Here is a 22,248-nt window from a genome sequence, read left to right on the forward strand (position 1 = left end):
CAGCAAATAAATGGAAAGGCCAAAATATGGCAAAAAAAAAAAATGTGAAACACAATAAAAACCGCTAGCAGTCCTAGACAAAACACTATCAGACTAGCCGGCGCAGCGAGGAGAAATGCTTGACTACCCTCTAACCTACAACCCTAATGCTCGACCTCCACACTATCAAGGGTCATGTCCTCGAAAATCTGAAGTCGCGCCATGTCCTGCCTGATCAACTCACTCCAATACTTTTTAGGTCGCCCTCTACATCTTCTCGTACCTGCTAGAGCCAACCGCTTACACCTCCTAATCGGAACATCTAGGCTCCTCCTCCGCACGTGCCCGAACCATCTAAGTCTCGCTTCCCGCATCTTGTCATCCACGAGAGCCATGCCCGCCCTCTCCCGAATATATTATTGTTTAAGTAATATTTTTTCAACATGAAGCGTTTTGTTATTTCACGAGCTACTTGGTTTGTCCTGTATATGACATTATAGTTCCAAGAAACCAAAAAAGACAATCAACTTTTGACTTTTGTTTGACTAAAAAACAAAGGGAAGCACTTCACTGCGCGCGTGAGAAGAATTTAACAAATATTACTAGTAATATATCAACAAGCTTTCTTTATCCAAACTATTTAGGGCGGGTCAATGTTCCAAATAGTCCAAACTGCAGGACCCATAATCACAGGCCAATGAAAATCCAAAAAAGTTTCTTTTTAATCGCAGGAAATTTCAAGAATGCAACAAAAGTATTCTGATTTGCGGATCATGACTTGGGCACTTATGAAGAGTTCACAAATTCATATTGTGCTTGGAATTGTTGAATGAATGAACCAAAAGTATACATCATCTAAGCTTCAGACATAATGCAATCAATTGCCCGTTTGCAAATGCCAGTCATTGTAGCCTCTGGTCCATAAACCTGCAATAGCAAAATCAACACCAATTATACTCATCTCTTACTTCTACGTTCTATCCTATCTGAAAATTTGAAGTAGGCACATACTGCATTTACAATACAGGTAAAGGCACCTTTGCACATTCATAAATTATACGGATCACAGATCCGATACCATTATCACCACTCTACCAATCAGTTAACATTCCTATATTCAAACTGGAAACCTGTTGTAGCCTAGATATCCGACCCCAAACTTCTGAAAAAACGAGTGGTTGGGAAGATGCTACAAGGAAAATAGAATGCCTAGAATCAAATAAAGGAAAATTCAGATTGAAAGCAGAGATGCAGATTTATATCCCTTTCTTTTGTCTCATATGGTTAATGAGCTTTCAAATTTCATTGACACATAAATTTTTTATCGAACATCCATTTTCAGGACCTTCTGATGGGTCGAAATACTGAGAAACAAGCACCAAAGACTTGATTCTTTAGTCATTTAATTTTTATTACAAGCACTAGAATTTATGTTAAACTTCCACCTTAATGGTTGCAGTGTTCCATTGTTAGTTTTCCATTGGATGACAAGTTTTTGTGATGCGCGTTAAAATTTGTTAAAAGGATTATGTGCTATAATCGAAATTCAGGGACTGTTGTAGCAACCCTATAATAAAGGAGGGAAAAAATATTTTGGCCAACAAAGACTGATTTTATACCTCAAGGGGAACTCCAAGTTCCTCTCCTAGGGCACGCATTTTTGCTAGACCAGTCTGATAATTTGGACCACCTCTTCGTACATAGATATGCATTCTAGCTGCCTTTAGCTTGGCTTCCTGTTCAGTTTAAAAGGATAATGTACTTTTACTGCCTTTTATCTATAGGAAAACTAAACAACCTGCAGTCTAAATGGGTAATGCACAGCCAACCTTCTCCCTGAGAGCCCGAATAATCCCATTGAAAGTAGCAGCAACATCGGTGAAGTTAGCAATACCACCTCCAACAATGAGAGCTCTCTTACGGCCATCAGGATTAGCAGTAGCACACTACAAAAGCATCAAAGTGGACACTGGTTAAGTTAAAATAGGATGAACACCACATGGGCATGTTGACCAGGATAGGGAGATCAGTCAAGTTCATACATCTAGAACCACTCGAGCATATTGCAGAACCTCCTCTTCATTTGGAGCCCCACTATACTCGGCATAGTTACCAAGCTCAGAGGCATAGCCTAAATCCCCTACCTGGTTAAACAGAGTATATAAACAGTGAACTACCAGAATTGATATTGTATGCGAGAGGAATAATGACAAGAGAGAAAATGCTTCCTCGCATCAAGGTGTTGCATCATAAGTTCTGAATATACTTACTGTATCAGCATATATAACGCTTGCACCACCTCCAGCCACCATTGTCCAGATACGGCCTTTTGGGTTCAAAACTGTGAATTTTAAGGAGGCACTAGTCTGCAAGATGTCAAGACAAAACATAACCAAGGGAAAGACTGCAGATATTATGCTCCAATTCCATTAGAATAAATATCATTAGAAAGACAGAGAGCTTAAAAATTACCGAAAAGTATGATAGTCAAGTAGTTCAAATACTGTATAACGGAGATCAAACCATCATTAACATCTAATGCTTTTAATAGCTTTTACAGTCAATGTCCACTTATTGACAAATTTACAGGCGGGCAGGGCTGATAGCCTGCCGCCAAGGTTTAAGGATAAGATCATTTCTACCTTCACAAACATTCAAGACAGAAAATTTTAACACATGATCTCATAAAAGATGACTTCTCAAACCCTACCCCTACCCCCCGCAGCACGCAAGTTCATATAGTACCATACCATGCCGTCAGCACAGAATAAACGTTGAATAATGGATTATAATGGAGTCTTTGCTCCAGTAGTTCAATATCCAGAATAGGTTCATGACAGTAAATCCAAGATAAAGTTTATCTCTAACAAAATCATTTGGACAAGAATAAACAAGTCAATCTGATAACTCTGGCCTCAAAAACACCCTTGGATGAAGACAAATAATTGAACTTACTTTCTCATCCAAAGAGTGAATGAAGCTTTCAGTAGGGCTCAAAACTCTTCCAAAGGGCAGAGGAAACTCAATGCTTCCCCACCTGAAAAGTCATAGAGGGATGAAACAATAGCAAACTGTTTTTTAAATCTGGATTTTTCTTCTTCTCGACACCTTCCTAAGAGGGAAAAAAGTAAAACAAGAATAGGCACTTCAACATCCGGAAAGCTAGTGAAAACACATACTTTTTAAAGTTTTTGAAGGCTGCTGTGTCATCCAACTCTCCCCTCATATCCAATGGGTATGGCTCCCCATTTACAAGCGTAAAAGGGTTCATCTCTATGAAACTAAAATCGAGATCTGAGGAATATCAAAGACAAAGCAACAATGTTGCATAATCAATGAGATAAAATTAGAGAATAATGACGTCAAAGCAACCTGTTTCAACATAATGAAAAAACTAGCTATTAAGAACAGGTCTAGTTTAATATAAATTAAAAGGAACTTTAGTTTCCTCTTCATCTGCTTATACCAATAAACAAAATTATATTTTCCTCATAAAGTCACTGGCACTTATCTAAAATATAGCACCAAAAGATAAAAGAAAGAGAAAATTAGAGCACAAATGCATGTAAGAAACATGTAATCATCGTAAAGCATGACATACCTTGAAACACATTAAAAACACCCATTAGGAAATTGCCAATCGTTCCCCGTACCTGAGTCAACCAGAATCTTAGCTCAAGTATCATGAAGGTTGATGAGATGTTAGTAGTGAAATGTTTTAATCTTTGAAATCAAAATACTTATTAGTACAAAACTGATAGTCCAGCAATAAGTAGACCAATATATAAACAATTTCCCTCACGGAATGAATATCAAAAATGATAGATACACAATAATACAACCTATAATAAATATCTTCAAGAATTACCAACAATAAGGCTAGCCCGGCGCACAAAGCATCTCGCATTCACGCCGGGTTCGGAAAACGGCCACACCCAAAGGGTATGATGTAGATAGCTAACCTAACACAAGCATTAGTGGCTGCTTCCACGGCTCGAACCCGTGACCAAGAATTACCAACAATGCACAATATAATAGCACGCTTTCTAAGGGTTGCTATTGACGACCTCGCATTTTAGAAAACCTTTCTCCTTATTACAACCAGACTCATGTTGGCTTAATCGAGACTAGTGACTAATTCTAAAAGGAAATTAGAAGGATAAAACAAAAGTTAACTAAAATTTTAGATCACCTCCAAGGGCAGAGTAGCAATCAGTGGAGCACACGCCTCAAGGGTCATAGGTTTTTCTGTTGGAAGGAATATTGTCTTGACCTGTATATTATAGAAATAAATAAAATCTGGTTATCACATTAAAGAGAAATAACTTAACTTTCAGGTTATTACCTGAATAAATAAGAGTCAACCAAAATAATAAAAAAAACTAACAAATAGTAGTTGTTAGAGGATCAAAAAGAGTAAATTTTCTATACCAACTAACCTTGTCCCAATTCTCTTCAATCTCAATGCCTCCACATTCTGAAAAGCTAATAGTGCACCCCAACCTTTCAGAGACTATGGAAAGGTAATATTCTTGGTCATGGGGAACAAATGGTTCAACAATAAATGTTGTTATAGGTGCCTTGCAGCCACCCATTTCAACCTAGAAACGAATTAACGTGTGAGATGACTATAACACAATAAGAAGCAGTAAAAGATTTCAAAACACTTAAACCTTCTGCTCACCTCCACACCAAGTCGTGCTTTGACAAACTCGGCAACTGCTGCTAGATCCAGATTCAATGCGACCAAGCCACTCTTTCCACGCTTCCCAAACAGCATGTCTGGTTTTACAACCAACTTTGTCGATGAAAGCCATGGTTCTTTGTTTGTTAACTCAGTAAAATCTGTAGATTCTGTCACCTATCAAAAACCAAATAATTCTACATGAGAACTCTGGCTAGAAAAATGATCTGGGAAATGATGTTAAGAATACATAAGAAAAGAAGCGATGCACATCTAGAGCACTCTTACCTTTTTCGCCTATAATTTCTTTTACAATAAGAAAAAGTAGAACGCAAGAGATTCATTACGAATCTAAAATTTTCTGTTGTTGGGAAGATGATTGGTACAAATGAAAATTGCAAAATCGAATTCACTTAGTATATTATCTTCTACAGTAATGAACTTTCAACTTCTGCAGCTGTATTAGATGTACTTTGGAAGATAAAGAGCTATTTCATTATGAAGGAAAATGCTTTGTTGGAGCAAGTCTAATAGAGTAAGAGTTGGGATAGTAGCAAAGGACAATGACCCAGAAGAGAACTTCACAAACACAATGGTTGATCTTAACGACAAGGAAATAATTCAACTTTTAACAGTCGGATTTACACAAAATAGCAAATAAGAAAGTAATGAGGAATACAAAGGAAGCAGAGACAGCAGATTCGAGCTTAACTGATCAAACAACAAGAACCCACAAAAGAAAAAGACGCACGGATCAAACCTCATTTGCAAAAACCAATAAAGAAACTAATTACCGAAATTTACATTACAATTCGGTAGTAAGGAGATCAATAACATAGTATAGGAATAGTAAAAAAGAAAAAGAGAGTTACTTGAGCAGAGCAGATCTGAAGATCGATGCCAGCAAGGCGTTTCAAATGCTCCTTGAGAAGCCTCTTAGAATCATACTCTCTGATCTTCTTCCTTGCCATGTTCTTTTTCTTTACAATTCAAACGAAGGATTACAACAGAGAGCTCTAGAAAAAGATACAAACACTTGGTGGGTATATAATTGAGTAGAAAAGTAAAAGGATCTGAAATAAATTAGCTTAAGAGACAAGAATGAATTGGGTGGTTTCACCAAATTGACAACAACTGGTGAGTGAAGGCTTAAGCAGAGAGAGAGGAGATGAAGGAAATGAGGTGTGGGGACTAATAAGGGACTGCGGGCGGAGGTAGTTGGGCGTGTTTAACAATGAACAATAATGCTGTTGCCCCCCTCAACTTTGTTTATTCGTTCATGTGTCCTTTGCTGAATGGAAAAAGGTTCCTACTTGTTTTCATATATTGTTTATATTTGTTTTTCGTTATACTTTTCGTCCATATCAATACTTATTATTAATAAACTTGTGAGAATTAGGTAAAATTCTGACAAGTTTGTTAAGTACAGGGTTGATCTGATCGAAAAGTATGACAGATAAGAATACAAACATTATACATAGTTGAAGGTGAATTTGGATTTTTTCCCTTATTGAATCGTATCATCATCTCGTTTAAAATTTTAAAATTTTTATTCAAAATAAATTTATTTTCACCAGCCGTAGCATTAAAAGAATATTTATTTTTACAGCTTGTTTGGATGGTTGTTACATGTTGTATCATATCGTATTGTTACTTTAAATACCATGTTTGTTTTGATTGTTCATTAAATTTTATTATATCGTATCGTTAATTCTGTCATTACGTAACAACGAAATGTACCACTTTATGTAATGACCGATTTGGTGTGGTCGCGTCATTACCTTGTCTCTCAATCTCACCCTTAATTATTATTAAATAATTTTATTTTATCATTTATCCTACCTTTTTATATAATATTCTTTTACCATGTATCATAATTTCTCTTTATAATATTGTAATTTTATTATTCATATTCCTGGTGCGTGATATCATAAAACGACGGCAAACGCCACAATCTATCCAAACATTATATTCGTCAAACGATACAATACGATACGATACATTATAAAACGATATGTAACAACCATCCAAACAAGTTGTTAATGAGTATGAGCATGAAAATATTACCTCCTTATGACTTATAGCAAAAAACCTCTTGCCTTTTTTATGTAACTAGTCTTTTGTTATGCGCTTTGCGCGTGTACTTAATCTCCATAAAAAATCATATAACTATTATATTAAAAATTATATTTGAGTTATATATAAATTAAAAGTTAAAGTATAATTCTCGAGAATAATGATTGTTGATCCTATTTAACTAACTCAATAAAGGAAAAGATTATGTTCCATAGAGGTTCTCGATTATCTCAGTAGATACATTCAATTTAAAAGCATTGACATGGATAAAAACTTTTAATAATTTTTAGATACTTCTCCGATTTATATTTAAAAAAAATAGGAGGTTTGATTTATACAACAACAAATTCTTTATACACACATATATATATATATATATATATATATATATATATATATATATATTTGACTTTATCGAGATAGTAGAAGGAGAATTAATATATACAAAGTTGTAAACATAAATCAACAAGGGAACATTAAAAGAGAGAAAAACATACAAACAATATATAGTTTGAAAGTGTTGCATGTTGGTTTTAGTCTCAAATTATTTGGTATAGTAACATGATTTTGAAGTCCTAAGTAATAGGACTTGATTCATATACTATTAAATAAAGAAATATTTAATAATTAAGATTTTAGTTAATTTTAAACTCTTAAATATTAAAAAATAATTAATTAATTATTTTGTCTAATATAAAATTAACTTTAGAGGATGAAAAAGAGTTTTGTACTTTTAATATAGTATAATTAAATGTGTATTTCGACGTCACAACTCACTAGAAAAAAATAATTAAACACACAAGTGATTTTAATACATGCTCCGTCTTCACATAAACAATTATCACTTAACTATAGCTGATTATTATATATTCTTACCTCGATTCTATCACTAATTATGTAAACTAATTTAATTTGGTGTACATATGCAAAAAATGAATAAATTTGTCATATGACATAATGGTTCTTGAAATACATGGACGTCACGGACATTGTTCGAAATCACAATTGTGTGTTTCTGGACATATCTATCTATATCTATCTATAGTTCTATACTATATTAAAATCATAAACTCCCTAACTTAAAGTTAAATTACCTAAATATCTTTCTGAATATTTTAATTATTATTTTTAGTTAAAAGAAAAAAAAAGGAAAAAAATGTCGTGCAAAACACCCCAAAATGAATGGATGTGTCCTTTGATATTTATTAATTGGTTTGATATTAATCTTTTGCCTAAAAATTGCTTGGTTGTAAATAAAACCATTCCCTGTAAAGAAATATTTATGTGAACCTCAAACGTAAAAAGAATTTGAAGAGAAAAAAAAACATTGCACATTACTTGTCTGTCTCATATAGTAAGTTTGCTTTTCATGTTCTCAAATTTCCACCCGATCGTATATTTTAACTGTTTAATTAATTTGGTACTATATATTTGCATTACACTTTCTATGAAACTTTTTAAAAATTAAAATTTCCTTTGACAAATATTATTTTTTGGTATCTTCGTTTACTTTTACTTCATAGCAATTTTTGGTCGTGGGAGTTTTATTTTTTTCGCACTATTTTAGTTATTTTTAATATTTTTTTATTTTAATTTATGTGAAGATGTTTAACTGAGCAATGATTTTAATAAAAAAAGAAACACTTTTGATACTTATGGTCTAATATAAGATATAGGAATTGTTGTGGCTTGTAAATTAATCATCTCACTAACGATAATAGAAAGTTTAAAGTTAAATCGTTACTAAATATAAAAAGATTCATTTCCTGAGATTGACTAAAAAAAAGAGTATCACATAAATTCGAAAAAAATACTTTTTGATTATTTTTCTTTCGTGAACCTCTGAAATATTAGATTTCTTTTAACAACAGTTTTCTTGTTGGAAACTTGACTTCACAATTATTTAATTTGTATAACTTAATAAATCTTTCGTCTTCGATGTACCCTTATTTTACTTTTTTCCATTACGTTTCATGCCTTTTATGGTTGATATAATTTTTATCTCTACCGTTTGTAGTTACTAATAGATTCTATAGATCAGTAAATATTTCTTTTTTGGGTTATTTTGTTACCCTTAATTTTGTTACTTGATGTGTTTTCGAGCTTTTACTTAATATATTTGTCACGAAATGTTGATGTTAGCGTCTTTTTCGGACATATTATATGTAAAAAAGGTTCATCGTGATTTTTACTCTTGTTGCTATCAGTATTTTGAATATTGTGCCACTTGTGATAGTAATACATCAAATCATGAGATAATTTACTCTTCTATGTCCTACAACTATATTAAGGTAGATGGTGTTAATTTCAATATGATGTCGTCTTGCAGAGATGCCATCTCTTTGGATTAAAAAGAACTAATAATTTGTACTTAATTATCTCTAACTAAACCATTTTATGTAATTAATAAAAAGAAACCGAGCAGATAAATATGTTTACATGCTTTTATAACTCAAACAAGAATTTTTAAAATATTCATATAATTAAAATTCAACGCATTACAACATGATTTTTTTAATAATAAAGTAAGATAAACGTGGAACGCATGATTAGTTAATAATTAAATTACTTCTATTATTAAAATCTTTCGAAGTTCAGTGATTCCTAATTACTCAAAGAGAAAATCAAAATATTTTGCACCAACACTAAACGAAACAGAAATGAACCACTATCTCATGTCAAGATTCACACTCAAAATAGATCTCATATATGTTGGTTTGTCTACCGATTCATTTACTTAGAGTTAGAAGGAGAGGTGAATCATACTGAAGGTGATTTTACTTTACGTTTCTGATTAAATTTATCTATTTTTTAATTTGGAGTAAATTAATATTTTTCCACGAATAATTATATCAAAGCATATCAAATAAAAAGCATAACCAACCTAATCCTTGATATAAAGAAATTCATTGAAAATTCAATTGCAAAAGGACAAATTATGACTTGAATTTTCTTTTTTAGTCAGAGGTGATATTATATGACATGGGTGACCACCCAAGCCTTTCACGAGTTTAAGTGTTTTAACAATTATCATAAAGAGCACAATTAATGCTATAATGTGACAAGAATAAGTTTTCATCATACTAATAAGTTGAAATGACTTCCAAAAGAGCGTTGTATACGGTCGAAATAGATTTCGCCCTCAGCACGTCCGATCGAGTTCGAACAATGATCTATCGAAGTAAGATCCCGAAGGTGGAACAAACTAACCTCGAACCCGGGGAAGCCGATCGTGTCGAGTTCGATATCATTATCAAGCTCGAATCAAAATCGAACCATGAGGCAGAGTAGATCTATCATGCTAATAATCCAGAGACCAACCAACATTGACCTCGTATCAATTCGAGGGCTCGAGCCAGGATCGGACTCGAACCAAGATCAAGAGCTCGAGTCGAAATCAAGCTCAAACCAAAATCGAGAGTTCTAAGCAAGATCGAGCTCGCAGACAAAAGTCGTTGCAATCCCACTAGAGAGAATCTTGGCAGAAATTGTGGAAAAGTTGACTTATCGTGGGTCTCCTACTGAATGTTTATTTTATTATGCTTAGAGCCAAATCCCTCCACTATAAAAGGGCTTGGTTACCATTTCTGTAAAACAAGTTTTTCTCAGGGCTTACATTGTAATAAAAACGCTATATTCTTCTATAGTAAAATATCGTTCTTTCAGATTTCTTAGATTGATTCTATTTGTTGAATCCTAAGATTCATTGTTCCTCACAACCTTATCTATTTTGCATTCTCTTCAATCTATATTTACAGTTTTATTTATCCTTATATTTTGTGTTAAGTTACGCTACATATCCTCGGAACTACGTATAAATTCAACTCTGTCCATTTTTCGGGTAAACAGTTTGGCGCCCACCTTGGGGCCGAGGATAACAGTGGTTATTTGATACAAATCTGAAAAAACACGCCATTGTGCTTTGCGCTTATTTTCGAATAACATCTTGAATTTCGGATCAGCTATGAATAACCACCAATCAAATGGCTTCACCGATCGATAACGAAGCCGGCCTTCAAGATGAAACCAACAACTTGGCACCTAGGGTCGGAAGGCCAATTAACGATGACACCGAGGCTCGAATCGAAGTACCCGAAATTTGAGCCGAAATACCATTGGATGTCAATTCACAAATAGCTTTGGAGGCGAATCAGCGTTCTGAACCGGAAAGAAGCATTTAGGGCGGTACTCGATCCGTAGCCCGAGACACCCAAAACGCAGGAGAAATCGGGGCCAGCTTACGTATGATCTTCGAGATGCTACAAGCCCAACAAGTAGTGATAGCTCAGCTACAGAGCCAAACTCGCGCACAAAGCAGGCCGGATTCCAATCCACTTCGAGAAGTCACCCCCAGAATAGAGCCCGTCATAGTGAAATTTTAACGAGCAAGAATCGGGGACTACTCCCGAAATTACTAAATTGCTCGAAAAATTCACAAAACGAGTCGAAGACAACGACAAGAGGATGGAAAAGTACGATTCCAGGGTCGATCAAATCCCGAGGGCTCCACCAATGATAAAGGGGCTTGATTCGAAAAAACTCATACAAAAGCCTTTTACGTCGAGTGCGGCGCCGAAGCCAATCCCCAAAATTTCTGTATGCCCGAAATTCCCAAGTATAACGGTACGATCGATCCTAACGAACATGTCACCTCTTACACATGTGCCATAAAAGGCAACAATTTGGAGGATGATGAGATCGAATCCGTATTTTTGAAAAAGTTCGGGGAGACCCTCTCGAAGGGAACGATGATCTGGTACCACAATTTACCGCTGAATTCTATCGATTCTTTTGCCATGTTAGCAGATTCATTCGTAAAGGCACATGCAGGTGCCATAAAGGTTGGAACAAGGAAATCCGACCTCTTCAAAGTAAAGGAAAGGGAGAACGAAATGCTGAGGGAATTCGTATCCCGATTTCAAATGGAACGCATGGAATTACCCCCAGTCACAGACGATTGGGTCGTACAAGCTTTCACCCAAGGGTTGAACGAGCTAAGTTCGACAGCATCACATCAGCTGAAACAAAATTTGATCGAGTATCCAGCGATAACTTGGGCAGATGTACACAACCGATACCAATCAAAAATTAGGGTCGAGGATGATCAGTTGGGAGCTCCGTACGGACCCGTTCATCAGAACAGGACAGTTATTAAAAACCAAAAGGAGATCGACAGAGAACAAAGGTCGAACAGAGACCGATATCGATCGTACGTCGCAGATCGGATGAACAACGATTTAGCACGTAATGCAGTTCGGAACAATCGAAGAATTGATCGAGGGCATAATTCCCGGGGGCTTATGAGTAAGAGCGACTTCGATAAATATGCCAATCCTATAGAAGCACCTCGATTATCATAATATAACTTCAGCGTTGGTGCGTCCGCTATCGTGTCAGCCATCGGACGCATCAAAGACACTAAATGGCCTCGACCCATGCAGACCGATCCTGCCCGAAGAAATCCCAATCAAACGTGCGAATATCATGGTACCCATAGCCATAGAACGGATGATTGCAAGAAACTAAGAGAGGAAATAGCTCGCATATTTAACACGGTCGGGCTATCGAACACGGGGTCAGAAGTGAATTACGAGTCGGACCAATCTGCGAATCGAGCGAGCTCCCCTTGCATGCAATGATGAAGGGCACCTTCGGGAATTTCTAAGTGATAGGGCGAAGAACCATTTTAAAAATAGGGATTTCAGCAAGCAAAACGAGCAAGAAGAACCGTAGCACGTCATCCACATGATCATCGGCGACATCGATACCCCTCATGGACCAGTGCTTAAACGCACTAAAATATCGATGGTGAGGGAAAAGTGATATCAGACTCAAGATTACGCACCCATGGGGACTTTGTCCTTTGATGATGAAGATACAAAAGGGGTAATCCAACCTCATAACGATGCACTGGTAATATCCGTACTCATGAATAAAACTAAAATTAAGCGTGTGTTAATCGATCCAGGTAGCTCGGCCAACATCATCCGATTGAAGGTAGTAGAGCAGCTCGGCCTACAGGATCAGATCGTACCCGCAACTCTGGTTCTAAACGGGTTCAATATGGCATGTGAAACCACCAAAGGTGAGATAATCCTACCAATAAACGTGGCCGGAACCATCCAAGAAACAAAGCTTCACGTGATCGAAGGCGATATGGGATACAACGCCCTTTTCGGAAGGCCATGGATCCACGGCATGAGAACTGTACCTTCGACCCTACACCAGGCCCTCAAACTCCCGACATCGAGAGGTGTCAAAATGGTGTACGGAGAACAACTAGCCACAAAGGAAATGTTCGTCGTCGATGAAGCTAAACCAATATCCTCACTTTCGCCGATAAAAGGATCGGCCCCGGAAGGAGAACGGGACACCAAATAGCAATCACATACATCGGCTTCAACCCAGCCAGACAACCAGAAAATTGAAGAGGATGATGATCAAAGGGTCCCTCGATCTTTCATGATTCCCGATGACTCTGTCGCCACTAAATCAACAATCGAGGAGCTAGAGCAAGTCACATTAATCGAGCACTGGCTCGAGCGAAAGATATACTTGGGAATGGGGTTGAGCCCCGAACTCAGGAAGAAACTCGTTCAATTTCTTATCGATAACATCGATTGTTTTGCCTGGTCCCATTTGGATATAACAGGGATCCCGCCAGACATAACGACGCATCGGCTAAGTTTGGACCCCAAGTTCAGACCGGTGAAGCAAAAGAGAAGACCCCAGTCTGAGAGAAAGCACGCATTCATAAAGGACGAGGTAACCAAGCTTCTCAAAGTAGGGTCCATTCGGGAGGTAAAATATCCCGAATGGCTAGCCAACGTAGTTGTAGTCCCTAAAAAGGGAACAAGCTTAAAATGTGTGTGGACTATAAGAATTTGAACAAAGCATGCCCCAAAGATTCCTTTCCGTTGTCCAACATCGATCACATGATCGATGCTACGGCCGGCCACGAGATCCTCACTTTTCTCGATGCCTATTCCGGGTATTATCAAATCCAGATGAACCCGGAGGACCAGGAAAATACTTCATTTGTCGCCAAATATGGAACGTATTGTTATAATGTGATGCCCTTCGGGCTAAAAAATGCAGGGGCTACTTACCAACGCCTAGTAAATAAAATATTTGAAGAACAAATATGAAAATCAATGGAAGTTTATATTGATGACATGCTAGTTAAATCCCTGCTCCAGAGGACCATTTGACCCATTTGCAGGAAACGTTCGAAATTTTGAGGAAATACAACATGAAGCTCAATCCCGAAAAATGTGCTTTCGGGGTCGGTTCGGGCAAGTTCCTCTGCTTCATGGTGTCACATCAGGGAATAGAGATTAACCCCGATAAAATCAAGACCATCGAAGACATTGTCGTTGTGGACAGCGTGAAGGCCGTACAAAGGCTAACGGGTCGGATTGCAGCCTTAGGCCGGTTCATTTCAAGATCATCTGACCGAAGTCACAAATTTTTCTCTCTACTCAAAAAGAAGAACGATTTTGCTTAGACCCCGGAGTGCCAACAAGCATTAGAGGAACTAAAGCGATATCTATCAAGCCCACTACTACTTCACACTCCAAAAATAGACAAAAAACTTTGTTTGTACTTGGCAGTATCGGAAGTCGTCGTAAGCGGTGTCCTAGTTCGAGAAGAGCAAGGTACGCAATTCCCCGTTTATTATACGAGTCGAACCTAAGGAGAAGCGGAAACTAGATATCCGTTCTTAGAAAAATTGGTACTTGCACTGATAAGCGCCTCAAGAAAGTTAAGGTCGTACTTTCAATGTCATCCCATATGTGTGTTAACCACTTACCCGCTTCGTAATATTTTGCACAGACCCGAGTTATCAGGTCGACTGGCCAAATAGGCCGTCGAACGTAGTGGGTACGATATCGAATATCAACCCCGTACGGCCATCAAGTTTCAAATTTTAGCGGACTTCGTGGCCGATTTCACGCCAACCCTCGTACCCGAAGTCAAAAAAGAACTCCTGTTGAAATCAGGTACATCATCGGGGGTATGGATCCTTTTTACGGACGGGGCTTTGAATATGAAAGGGTCCGGGCTGGGCATAGTTTTGAAACCACCGACGGTAACACTATTAGGCAATCTATTAAAACTATCAGGTTGACTAACAACGAGATCGAGTATCAAGCCATAATTGCAGGTCTCGAGCTAGCTAGAAACTTAGGAGCAGAAATCATTGAAGCTAATTGCAACTCCTTGATGGTGGTGAGTCAAGTAAACAAAACCTTCGAAGTTCGAGAAGGTAGAATGCAAAGGTATTTAGATAAACTGCTTGTCACTTTGCACCATTTCAAACAATGGACTTTACGATATGTACCACGGGAACAGAATAATGAGGCCGATGCGTTTGGGAATTTAGGGTCGTCGGTCGAGGTAGATGACTTGGGTTCGGGGAATGTTCTTCAACTTTTGAGATCGGTAATCGAAGAAGGTCACGCCGAAATAAATTCTACAAGCTTAACCTGGGATTGGAGAAACAAGTATATTGAATACTTGAAGAGCGGAAAACTCCCATCGGACCCTAAAGATTCCAGAACCCTACGGACTAAAGCTGCTCGATTCACATTGGCTTCGGACCGAACGTTGTACCGAAGAACATTCGATGGACCGTTGGCAGTATGCTTGGGTCTGGGAGATACCGATTACATCCTACGGGAAGTGCACGAGGGTACTTGCAGGAATCACTCTGGAGCCGATACATTAATTCGAAAAATAATCAGAGCAGGGTATTATTGGATCGATATAGGCAAAGATGCGAAGGAATTTGTTCGTAAATGTGACAAATGTCAAAAGTTTGCACCGATGATCCACCAACTCGGAGAGCAACTCCACTTAGTCCTATCCCCATGGCCGTTCATGAAGTGGGGAATGAATATCGTCGGCCCTCTGCCATCGACCCCAGGTAAAGCCAAATTCATTTTATTTATGACTGATTATTTTTCTAAATGGGTTGAAGCGCAGACGTTCGAGAAAATAAGAGAGAAAGAAGTTATAGACTTTATTTGGGATCATATCATATGTCGATTCGGGATACCCACCGAAATGGTATGTGACAATGGAAAATAATTCGTTGGCAGCAAAGTAACAAGATTCCTCGAAGACCACATGATAAGAAGGATATTATCGACGCCATACCACCCCAGTGGAAATGGACAGGGTGAATCAACGAACAAAACTGTCATTCAAAACTTAAAGAAGAGGTTGAACGACGCTAAAGGGAAATGGAGATAAATCTTGCTCGAAGTCCTTTGGGCATATCGGACGACGTCAAAATTCAGTACGGAGGCGACCCTATTCTCCTTAGTATATGGGTTTGAAGCATTGATACCAGTCGAATTTGGTGAACCCAGTACCATATTTCGATTCGCGATGGAAGAATCAAATAACGAGGCTATGAATACCAGCCTTGAACTATCGGACAAAAGACGAGAAACTGCTCTCGTCCAATTGGCCGCCCAAAAGCAGCGAATCGAAAGATATTATAATCAAATAACCAAGCACCGCCATTTCAAGCCTGGGGACTTAGTGTTAAGAAAAATTACCATCAATACCCGAAATCCGAACGAAGGAAAACTAGGACCGAATTGGGAAGGACCATATCAGGTGCTCGAGAGCATCAGAAAGGGATCGTACATGCTCGGCATTATAAACAACAAACAACTATCAAGCAGCTAGAATGTATCACATCTAAAACAGTACTACTGTTACCCCCCCGCAGAAATCCGAACAAGGGCTAAGATGGATCTCTCGCTTGAAAGCACGCGTTGCACTTTTTTTTCCTTAGACCGGTTTTATCCCAAATGAGTTTTTCGGCAAGGTTTTTAATGAGGCAACCATTGATCGTGCAATATTTATAACAATATCCGAGGCCTCGCAAGAGAGTTATTTCACAACAACAGGGTTCCAATAGGAAAAATTGTAAGAGCCAAATGGTCGAAGCGAACCATGCTCATATAGATTGGCCCGAAACCAGGCGTGTAATAACGTGCGAAGAAAGTTCTCTTCTTTATCGGCATCTTATATCCAAGGAAAATTCCTCTATTTTGAGATTTATTATGCAATCAGAATTAAGATAAACTCGACCACTAAGCCTACGGGCTACTTTTATTTCGAGTTCGAGCAAACACTAACTCGACCATTACACCTACGGGCTACATTACTTTGAGTTCGAATCATTCACTCGATTGAGCCTACGGGCTACTTTTATTTTGAGTTCGAGCAAACACTCACTCGGCCATTACGCCTACGGGCTACATTAATTCGAGTTTGAATCATTCACTTGACTGAGCCTACGAGCTACTTTTATTTCGAGTTCGAGCAAACACTCACTCGACCATTACGCCTACGGGCTACATTACTTCGAGTTCGAATCATTCACTTGACTACGCCTACGAGTTACTTTTATTTCGAGTACGAGCAAACACCCACTCGACTATTACGCCTACGGGCTACATTACTTCGAGTTCAAATCATTCATTCGACTAAGCCTGCGGGCTACTTTTATTTCGAGTTCGAGCAAACACTAACTCGACCATTACGCCTAGGGGCTACATTACTTCGAGTTCGAATCATTCACTCGACTACTAAGCCTACGGGCTACTTTTATTTCGAGTTCGAGCAAGCACTCGACCATTACACCTACGGGCTATATTTTTTCAAGCTCGAATCATTGACTCAAATAATAAGCCTAAGGGCTACATCGCTCCAAGTTTGAGTAAGCGCTCGCTCGGTTACAGAGGCTACGAAGTCCAAATTTGATTAAGTTGTTTAAATCATTGTGAAAACATTCGTAAGGCATGAATAAAGTCCTCACAAGATAGGAAACAAAAACAGAAGCAAGTCGGCAAAAAAGGGATATATCTATATACAAATTTATCTGCATGGGTGATTACAACGTAAAAACTAAGAACTAAACTTCTCGGTCAGGAGCGGTCTCTTCTTTATCAGCCACCCCCCTCCCCCCCGTTCTCGGATCCGCTCTTGCTCCCATCATCATCATCATCGTCATCATCATCATCTCCATTAGAAACCAGAGCTTCAGCATTAGCTTCAAGTTCTTTGGCCCTTTTTATCTCTTCAGCGAGATCGAAACCACGAGCATGAATCTCCTCGAGAGTTTCCCTTCGGGATCGGCACTTAGCAAGTTTGGCGAGCCAATGTGCTCGAGTATCGGTGGACTCGGCTGCCTCTCTTGCCTGGACTTGGACAGCTTCAGCATCGGCCCGATAGATGGCCACGAGCGCATCCGCATCGGCCTTTGCCTTTTTAGCATCAGATTAAGCCTTGACAAGTACAGAGGCCAACCGAGCCTCAAGCTTCTCAATTTTTCTTGCTTGAACCAGACCTTTTTCCTTCATTTTCTGAAGTTGAGTTTCGGACGATGATAACTGGGCTCGAGCAGTCTCTTTTTCTGCAACAAAGTGGTCCATATCTTTTTTCCACCGCAAAGACTCCGTTCTTATCACGTCGACCTCCTCACGAAGCTTCCCGATCATCTCGATTTTTTGCTGCAGTTGTGAGACCGAAATGTTAGCTATCGTTCCGGTATCTAGCCCATAGGCTTTTAAAAGCATCATTACCTGCTCAGACAAATCGGTCTGATCTCGATAAGCCTTGGCCAGCTCAGCTCGGAGGTCTTTTATTTCCTTTTCTCTCTGCCCTAAGGAAAGTCTAAGGGAGTTCCTCTCGTCAATAGCCCGTTGTAGGTCGGCCTCGTATCGATGCAGCTCATTCTGGGATCGAGAACATTGTTCTCGATGAACTGTCGCTGCCTACAAAGAAACAAGAAGCGAAGTTAACGAAAAATGAACATAAAGATAGTACCGACAAAATAATTTTAACATCTCACCTGATTCAAAGCCTGGCACAATCCGTGAAAAAGATCCGATTCATCACCAGCACCGGCAACGTCCTCAACGCCGGTAAACAGGTCACGAAAAGGATTTTTTTCATCGTGAGGCCTGTCTAGATCGAGGGCTCCCAAAGCTTGAGCTTCCCGAATCACCCCTACAGAAAAGCAGGAAAGGTAGGCGAATCCTCGATTGCTGCTGCCCCAAATGAATCGCCTAGAGCATTCTCCTCGGTTCGAAGGGGTTCGAGGGCCCCTTCGATCATATCCCCTGCCCGTTGACTCCGATGAGATGCGTCTTCAATATCTGATAGTTCGTGGACTCTACCCAAATCTTTCTCCGGTATATCCTCAGTTCGAGGTGGAGCCTCATGGAGCATCATCGATCCAGCCGCCGATGAGGCATCGGTGGTTCTCTTCATTCGAACCGCCAGCGCGGACTCATAGTTTTCTTCTTCTCCTTCTTCTTCTTCTTCTTCTTCATCTTTATCCCTTAGACGCATAACAGATTCCACGGTCAAAGAAATGACATTCTTGTTCGGCTTATGAACCATCCTCTTCTTCAGTTTTGGATCTTTGGGAACGGAGGCTCTTTTCCTTTTATTTTCCTTCATCGGCTTTGGGACAGAGGCCGAAATTTCCTCCTCATTGGACAAGGGCCTCAAAATTGCGTCTTTACCCAAACCTGCATATGGAGAACCTTAATAAAATATTTTGAAAACCACTTCGTTCGGATCATCAAAGAGTAAGAGAAATGAGCTTACCGTGATTTTTGGCCTCCCACCCACCCTTTGACAAATCACGCCATGAGCACTCGGCGTATGTGGAGGTCAAAACAAGGGCTCGTACCCAGTTCTTGAGATCGGGAACTGCTCCGGGCATCCAGTGAATCGCTACATCATAAAAGGAATAGTGTCGATGAGAGAATAAATGAAAGAACAAAGAAGAAGTAACAGCAAGATCACACTTACGTTTCATATTCCACTCCTCGGGAAAGGGCATCTTTTTAGTCGGAATCAGGTCTGAAGTCCTTACTCAAACGAACCTGCCCATTCAACCCCGGTCCCTGTCCTCGTCAATACTCGAGAATAGAGCCTTGGTAGCCCGACGCTGAAGTTTTACTAACCCTCCTCGAAAAAGTCGAGGACGGTATAATCAGATAAGATGGTCGAGGGTGAACGACATCCCCTCGATTTTGCTTACGAAATATCGGATCAGGATAACGATCCGCCAAAAAGAAGGGTGGACCTGGCCTAGGGTTATTTGGTATTGACGACAGAAATCAATGATAACGGAATCGAGGGGACCCAACATGAAAGGATAAGAATACACATTCAAAAACCCTTTCACGTGCGAAGTGATATCTTCGTCAGAAAAAGGAATCATTATTTCTTTTTTATCCCAATTGCCAATCTTTCTTTAGCTATTGGAGGTGCTTCTCGGTTATCGAACATATATACCTCGATACCGGTTCACATCGACCAGGCACCGATGATCCTTTATCGACCTTGAAATCAGAAGTAAGGACGCACGCCCCAGGAACGCACTCCTCAAGCCGTGGTTCTGCCGGTGTATCATCGGCGGTACACTGTGAAGATGAAGTTTTCTCTTTCGGAGGGATGGTTTGTGACGTTTTCGCCATTTTCGAGTTCAGAAGCAAGAAATAGAGACAAATGATAAAGATTTGGTAAAATTGAGGAGGGGCTTTTGCAGAAAGAAATCACAGATTTACTGGTAAGTTGGAGAGTACGAAGAAGAACTTGGGAAATTTGGAAGATAGAAGATGTCAAAGTGGTAAAAGATAAAAGAAAGGGTTATTTATAGGTTCAAGCAATGGCGGTTCAGTATCAGCGGTGGCCGACCACCGCCTGACATGCATTAAATGCCTTAAAAAATTAAACAGACAGGATATCTACCAGATGCGTCATGATCGAACCCGATGGAAACGTCAGGTTATAATCCGATCGAGCCGTTAAAAAATCATATCGTTTCTCGCCATATTCTTTATGAGAAACGAGAGGATTATCTGTATACGGTCCAAATAAATTTTGGCCTTAGCACGTCCGATCGAGTTCGAACGATGATCTATCGAAGTAAGATCCCGAAGGTGGAACAAACTAACCTCGAACCCGGGGAGGCCGATTCGTGTCGAGATCGATATCATTATCAAGCTCGAATCGAAATCGAACCATGAGGCAGAGTAGATCTATCATGCTGATAATCCAGAGACCAACCAACATTGACCTCGTATCAATTCGAGGGCTCGAGCCAGGATCGGGCTCGAACCAAGATCAAGAGCTCGAGCCGAAATCAAGCTCAAACTAAAAATCGAGGGTTCTAAGCAAGATCGAGCTCGCAGACAAAAGCCGTTGCAATCCCACTAGAGAGAATCTTGGCAGAAATTGTAAAAAAGCTGACTTATCATGGGTCTCCCACTGAATGTTTATTTTATTATGCTTAGAGCCAAATCCATCCACTATAAAAAGGGCTTGGTTACCATTTCTGTAAAACAAGTTTTTCTCAGGGCTTACATTGTAATAAAAGCGCTATATTCTTCTACAGTAAAGAAACGTTTTTTCAGATTGATTCTATTTGTTGAATCCTAAGATTCATTGTTCCTGACAACCTTATCTATTTCGCATTCTCTGCAATTTATATTTACATTTCTATTTATCCTTACATTTTGTGTTAAGTTACGCTACATATCCTCGAAACTACGTATAAATTCAACTATGTCCATTTTTCGGGTAAACAAGCGCGATAAATTTAATTTCATCATTCAATTTTAAAGGTATTCCGTTTCGCTAATAGTTTATGGTACTTCTCCGTTATCGTAGTTTAAAAGCAATATTTTAAAATGCGAAGTTGAAATAGGGAGTCTACTCACAGAGCTGACAATTAATCACTTTGATAATCACGGATAACTTAAATTTTATAAGGCTAATGTCTCGATAAGTAAGACACGTACCTCATTCACACTTTATATCTTGCAATATTCACTTGAATATGCTTTAATGATTAATGATTAAAGTTAGCTCTAATAAAGAGTTTTACTATAATATATGATATTAAGATTTTATAATAGGACGGTTTTGACTAAGAAAATATAAATGTTGAAGAAAATACCGATCCTTGTATAACACATTGGTCTTTATTGTGAGAGAATATGTAAGCGTCGTTTTTTTTTTTTTTTAATGTGCAACATTCTAATGTTTATTTAATGAGAGAGTATCAAATCAACTTTCATCTTAAATTGAATGTCATAGTTTGATTTTATATCAATGACTAAGAAAAATTTTTATACTCGAGTTGTTCAATAGCAAACCTTTCGCAAGTAGTGATCACGAGTTTAATTAGCTTTTATGGATTGTATATTGAGAAAATAAAGTTAAGACTTAAGAGATTCAAATCACGTTATCTGATTATAATAGAATTTACTCCTTCCATTTCAATTTATGTGAGCCTATTTCCTTTTTAGTCCGTGCCAAAAAGAATGACCTCTTTCCTTATTTGGAAATAATTTACCGTTATGCAATGATATATAGCCACACAAAATATATGTGACTCATTTTACACCACAAGTTCAAAAGTTTTTATCTCTTTTCTTAAACTCCGTGCCCAGTCAAATGAATTC

At 38.6% G+C, this 22,248-nt stretch overlaps 1 protein-coding gene across 1 annotated transcript; it reads right to left on the reverse strand.

Annotated features, from left to right (window-relative positions):
* Positions 1-677: 677 nt before the first annotated feature.
* LOC104119401 (ATP-citrate synthase alpha chain protein 2) lies at positions 678-5,970 on the reverse strand. The gene is made up of 12 exons (XM_009630889.4): positions 5,536-5,970; positions 4,664-4,840; positions 4,419-4,580; positions 4,172-4,252; positions 3,581-3,632; positions 3,159-3,273; positions 2,935-3,016; positions 2,250-2,345; positions 2,022-2,123; positions 1,809-1,925; positions 1,599-1,715; positions 678-906 (listed from the first exon to the last, which is right to left on the reverse strand). Exons 1-12 carry the CDS (start codon positions 5,632-5,634, stop codon positions 835-837), a joined length of 1,272 nt encoding a protein of 423 aa, XP_009629184.1. The 5' UTR covers positions 5,635-5,970; the 3' UTR covers positions 678-834.
* Positions 5,971-22,248: the final 16,278 nt, after the last annotated feature.

The sequence above is a fragment of the Nicotiana tomentosiformis genome, chromosome 1, assembly GCF_000390325.3.
Source record: "Nicotiana tomentosiformis chromosome 1, ASM39032v3, whole genome shotgun sequence".
Classification (NCBI taxonomy): Eukaryota; Viridiplantae; Streptophyta; class Magnoliopsida; order Solanales; family Solanaceae; genus Nicotiana; species Nicotiana tomentosiformis.

Excerpts from the sequence above, each read along its gene's own strand:
- LOC104119401 (XM_009630889.4), bottom strand. The coding sequence starts at position 5,634 with ATGGCAAGGAAGAAGATCAGAGAGTATGATTCTAAGAGGCTTCTCAAG. Across the intron at positions 4,581-4,663 it reads AAGCACGACTTGGTGTGGAG|GTTGAAATGGGTGGCTGCAA; the intron begins GTGAGCAGAAGG and ends ATTCGTTTCTAG. Across the intron at positions 3,017-3,158 it reads GCCTTCAAAAACTTTAAAAA|GTGGGGAAGCATTGAGTTTC; the intron begins GTATGTGTTTTC and ends ATGACTTTTCAG.